Source organism: Apus apus, chromosome 26 (genome assembly GCF_020740795.1).
Source record: "Apus apus isolate bApuApu2 chromosome 26, bApuApu2.pri.cur, whole genome shotgun sequence".
Taxonomy (NCBI): domain Eukaryota; kingdom Metazoa; phylum Chordata; class Aves; order Apodiformes; family Apodidae; genus Apus; species Apus apus.
The window spans coordinates 2,237,153-2,241,357 of NC_067307.1; the positions used below are offsets into that span (position 1 = coordinate 2,237,153).

The 4,205-nt window shown below is 67.4% G+C and overlaps 1 protein-coding gene across 3 annotated transcripts; it reads right to left on the reverse strand.

The window, feature by feature from the left end:
* Positions 1-219: 219 nt before the first annotated feature.
* HR (HR lysine demethylase and nuclear receptor corepressor) lies at positions 220-4,002 on the reverse strand. 3 transcript variants are annotated; one of them, XM_051640919.1, is made up of 15 exons: positions 3,726-4,002; positions 3,506-3,655; positions 3,319-3,405; positions 3,093-3,214; positions 2,890-2,968; positions 2,551-2,718; positions 2,193-2,417; positions 1,925-2,096; positions 1,755-1,830; positions 1,472-1,602; positions 1,274-1,381; positions 1,052-1,191; positions 808-975; positions 557-661; positions 220-464 (listed from the first exon to the last, which is right to left on the reverse strand). In XM_051640919.1, the coding sequence occupies exons 5-15, from the start codon at positions 2,923-2,925 to the stop codon at positions 402-404; spliced, it is 1,392 nt and encodes a 463-aa protein (XP_051496879.1). In that variant the 5' UTR covers positions 2,926-2,968; positions 3,093-3,214; positions 3,319-3,405; positions 3,506-3,655; positions 3,726-4,002; the 3' UTR covers positions 220-401. The 3 variants fall into 3 exon arrangements, with proteins under 3 accessions (XP_051496879.1, XP_051496880.1, XP_051496881.1); XM_051640920.1 differs by having other exon boundaries at positions 2,890-2,995; XM_051640921.1 differs by having other exon boundaries at positions 2,551-2,715; positions 3,726-4,001.
* Positions 4,003-4,205: the final 203 nt, after the last annotated feature.

The window sequence follows — 4,205 nt, forward strand, 5'->3', positions numbered from 1 at the left end:
CGGGTTCATTGGGGGGCTGAGCCCCAGCATCCCCGGCCCTGCCCGTTCTGCTCCCGTGCGGCCCCCACAGCATCGGGGCCTGCGGATGGGGGGCGGGATGGGACCCCCCTCCCACCCACACCCATCCAGGGTCCCCAAAACCCGCGCAGGAGCTGCCCAGGGACCCTCGGCAGGGCCACCAAGGCCACCAAAGTGGGGGGAAGACGACCCCGAGGCAGGTACGGGTGGTGCTGGTGATCCCAGCAGCTGCAGACACTTTATTCCGCAGTTAATCCTGCTCCTGCCCGGAGCATTCCCGGCAAATCACGGAGCCAAACACCACCCAGAGGGAGGCGCCTGGTCCCAGCGACGTCTCGGCCATCATCACATCGGCTTCCCTGGAGCATCCTCCTGTGGCCACCTCACCTGCAGCCCCGCAGGACCCCCAGGGCCTCCCGCACAGCGGAGAAGATCACTCCATCCAGCTGCCCAGGGTGCAAAATGGGGGGCGGGGGGGGGGTCAGCCCCACGCACTGGGACCCTCCCCACCCCCCCCACCCTCTCCCGAAACACCCACCTGAGCACCTAGCTGGGGGTGGGGGCTCTGATCCCGCAGGTGAGCCGCGTTCTCTGGTGAGAGGAACCTCTGCTCCACGCTGATGGTGCTGCTGAGGGTCTGCACCTGCCCAGGGGGACGGTGGCATCCGGGGATGGGGGCTCAATCGTGCCTCAGTTTCCCCAGGAGGGGGGGGAGCTGTACCCCCAAACCCCCCGGGGAAGGCGTTCTGGGGGCGGGGGGGGGGGTTGGAGGTTTGTGGAGCCACCTACCTGATGAGGAGCCCCGGCAGGGACCAGCACCGCGTCCCCCAGGAACTGGAGGAGGGTCCAGCCGCTCACCCCGCACTCCTCCCGCAGCCGCCTCCGCAGGGAGGGGTCCAAGTAGCGGCCGGGAGGCTCCGTCGGGGCCGCCCCTTCCTGGTTTTGATCCTCGTACGCCTACGGGAGGGTTGGGGTGAGCGGAGCCGGGGGTCGGGGCTGCGCCGGGTGGGGTGGGGGGGGTGATAGCACCCACCTTCTCCAAGAAATCCCGGATCCGCCCGGCGTCCTTGGCTTGGAAGATGTGCCACAAGGCGCCGGGCCGGCTGGCCCCATCCCAGAGCCTCCCCTGCAGCTCCGGGTCCATCTCATCCACATCGGCTCGCAGGAGCAGGTCTGGGGGGTAGAGTGAGGCTCAGAGAGGGGGGCGTGGGGTTGGGTTGAAGTGGGGTGACCCCCTCGGTGCTCCCCACTGTACCCTGCCTCCCGGGCAGCCCCTCCTCGACGTGCACCAGGATGCTGATGGAGTCTGCTGCTTCCACCGTCAGGTTTTTGGTCCCAATGCTCCTGTCCTGGGGATGGACACCTAAGGGAGGGGGGGGGTGGAGGATGGTGGGCGAGGGTCCTCAGGGGTTGGGGGGTTTGGGAAGGGGGGGAAAACCTGGTGGGGGCTCACCATAAGCCACGCAGACCCGTGGGCGCAGCCAGTGCTGGGCTCGCTGGCCACGCAGGTGAGTGGCCAGGTTGAGGTGGCCCGTGGGCCCACAGTACTCTGGCAGTGGCAAGCTGGCACTCAAATTGGTGGCCCTGTGGCACAGAGGTGGTGCTGGAGGCCGGGGTACAAGGTACCACCCCCTGCTGCATCCCGCTGCAGCTGGCAAAGGGGGGGGGGGGGGGGGGGGGGGCGGGGGGCACTGGAACTGACCCCCCACCCCCTCTATTGAAGCCTTTGCCATCACCTGCACAGCTCCATGTCCCCAAAGCCAGTCTCCAGCTTCAGCAGGTCCCCACCTCCCTGTTCCAGCTCTGAGGATGCTGCAGGATGGAAGATGGCACAGGGGGATGCAGGGACCCCAACCCTGTCTTACACCCCGGAGTCACACTCGGGATCCGCCCCCCCCCCCCTTACCTGCACCGGCAGTGAAGCCGTCCCAAAACTCCCGGCTGCTCATCCGGACCCGCCTCCCCGGCACCCGCAGGTTCGTCACCTCCACCTCCTGCTCCCCCCTGGCTGGGCAGAAGGACTCAGGTCCCCACAGTCGCCCCTCCAGCCTCTTCTGCAGCCCTGAAACAAGGACAGGCTGCCGGGGCAGCCGGGGTTCAGCTTGGGGATGGGGGGGGGGGGGGGGAGCCCAGAGAGGTGGGGGGAGATGTCTCTCCTGGGTGGGGAGCCTCACCTGTCCCCTCTGCCAGTGCTCCTGGAAGAGCTTGTAGTTGCTGGTGTGGCTGGGGTCGTGCAGCCAGAGCAGCCCCTTGGGGGCCAGGATGCAGTGAGAGGCTGGGGGTCCTGGGGGGCCAGGGGGGCTGGGGGGGCTCAGCTCGCCCCCCACCTGCCTCTCCTGGATCTTCTTCTCCACCACCCGGGCGATGATGCTGTCCAGGATGCTGGTCAGGCGGTTGTCCTGCAAGGGTGGGAGACCCATCAGCCCACCCTGACCCCCTCCCCTCACCCCCCCCCCCAGACCCAGCTCTGATGAGGTGGGAAGGGGCAGGGAGGGGATCAGCAGGGAGTGAGGGGGGGGGGAAAAAACTCACACTGGGCAAGGTGGGGGAGACAGGGGCGAAGGCCATGCGCACCCCATCCTGCCCCAGGCACAGCTTGAGGGCAGTGGAGGCCAGCAGGTCACAGAGGGTGGCTGTCTGCACAGACCCCCGGGGGGGGCGGCCGTCCTGGCGATGCTGCCCCCCCCTCGGGGCTCTCTGCTTGGATTGGGGGAGAAAAAGGGGTCAGGGCAGCCCGTGCCCCGCCCCCCCCTCCTCCACTTCTCACCCAGCACCCCCCGCAGGGGATGTGGTGCAGCAATTCCTGACCCCCCCCCCCCGCAGTGAGGCTGTCCCCGGGGGCGGGGGGGGGGTGGGAGGAGCTGGTCCTACCTTCCTTGATGTGCCGGGAGAGGTCGGTTTGGCCATCCCTGGTGGGCTCCTTGGTGGGCAGCACAGCCCCTGGCAGCTCCTGGAACACCCCGGCCCATGTGGGAACCTGGAGGGGTGTCCCCTGGGATGGTCCCCTCCCCTGGCAGACTTTGGCAGGGGTCACCTGCACCCCTTTTCCCCCCCCTATCCCAGTTATCCTGTACCTGTCGGATCCCTGGGGGTTCTGGGGGGCTCTGCTCTGCTGCCCCCTCCCCGCAGGGACAATGTGCCTCGATGCCAAACTTGGCCCTGACCTCGTGGAGATGTTTCCAGTGCTGGGTCAGGACTGGGGACAGATGGGGACAGGAAGGTCAGCCCCAGGTAGTAGGTGAGGGGAGGGGGGGAAGGATCCTGGGGCCAGGGTGGGGGGACACACACACACACACTCACCACGGGTGGGGACAAACTGGGTGGGGACAAGGGATGCGACGTGGTGGTCTTGCCCAGGGATGCACTCAGGTGGCTGCACTGGACCCTCTGCATCAGAGAGAGGGGTGTCCCCACCGAGCCCCCAAGCCCGTGGGGGTGACACCCCCCCGTTTTGCAAGCCCCCCGCCCCCCTGCCCCATCTCCATACCGTGGCCATCAGCCTCCCTCCTGCTGCAGTGGCAGTCGGGGCACATCTGGAAGCCACATCTGGCACAGCTCCAGTGGGAGTTGAAGAAGCCACGTTGGCAGATGTCACAGAGATGGGGGGCTCCTCCCCCCCGCCTCCAGGCTGTCACCCCTGTGGGAAACACAGCCCTCAGCCTCCCCGGTGTCCCCAGTGTCACCCCCAGGGCCTGGTCCTCTCTTACCCTCAGGTCCACCAGGGGATCCCAGCCACGTGTCCCTGTCCCTGCAGATGGCCTCACAAAGGGGGTCCCCCAGGACCCCCAGCAGGTACTTGGCCAGGCAGAGGTTGCTCCTGCTCCCTTGCTCAGGTCCAGCTGCCCCCAGTTCCCCCTCGGCCTCCCCCAGGGTGGAGAAACCATCAACACTCAGCTCCCCACCATCCCCGAGGGCAAACCTGTGGGAGAGAGGGGATGGGATGCTGAGAATTGGGGTGACAGGAGGGGATGCTTGGAGGTGGGGGTGAGAGGAGAGGGTGCTCCAAAGCAGGGTGATGAGGGAAGATGCTCAGAATCGGGGTGACAGGAGGGGATGCTTGGAGGTGGGGGGTGACAGGAGAGGGTGCTCCAAGGCAGGGTGATGAGGGAGGATGCTCAGAATTGGGGTGACAGGAGAGGGTGCTCCAAGGCAGGGTGATGAGGGAGGGTGCTCAGAATTGGGTGACA

Bases quoted from the DNA above. Each gene is read 5' to 3' on its own strand.
- HR (XM_051640919.1), bottom strand. From the start codon at position 2,925: ATGGCCAAACCGACCTCTCCCGGCACATCAAGGAAG. The intron at 2,418-2,550 runs GTGAGTTTTTTC...CCACCCTTGCAG, and splicing joins TCTCCCCCACCTTGCCCAGT to GACAACCGCCTGACCAGCAT. The intron at 976-1,051 runs GTGGGTGCTATC...ACCCTCCCGTAG, and splicing joins TCCGGGATTTCTTGGAGAAG to GCGTACGAGGATCAAAACCA.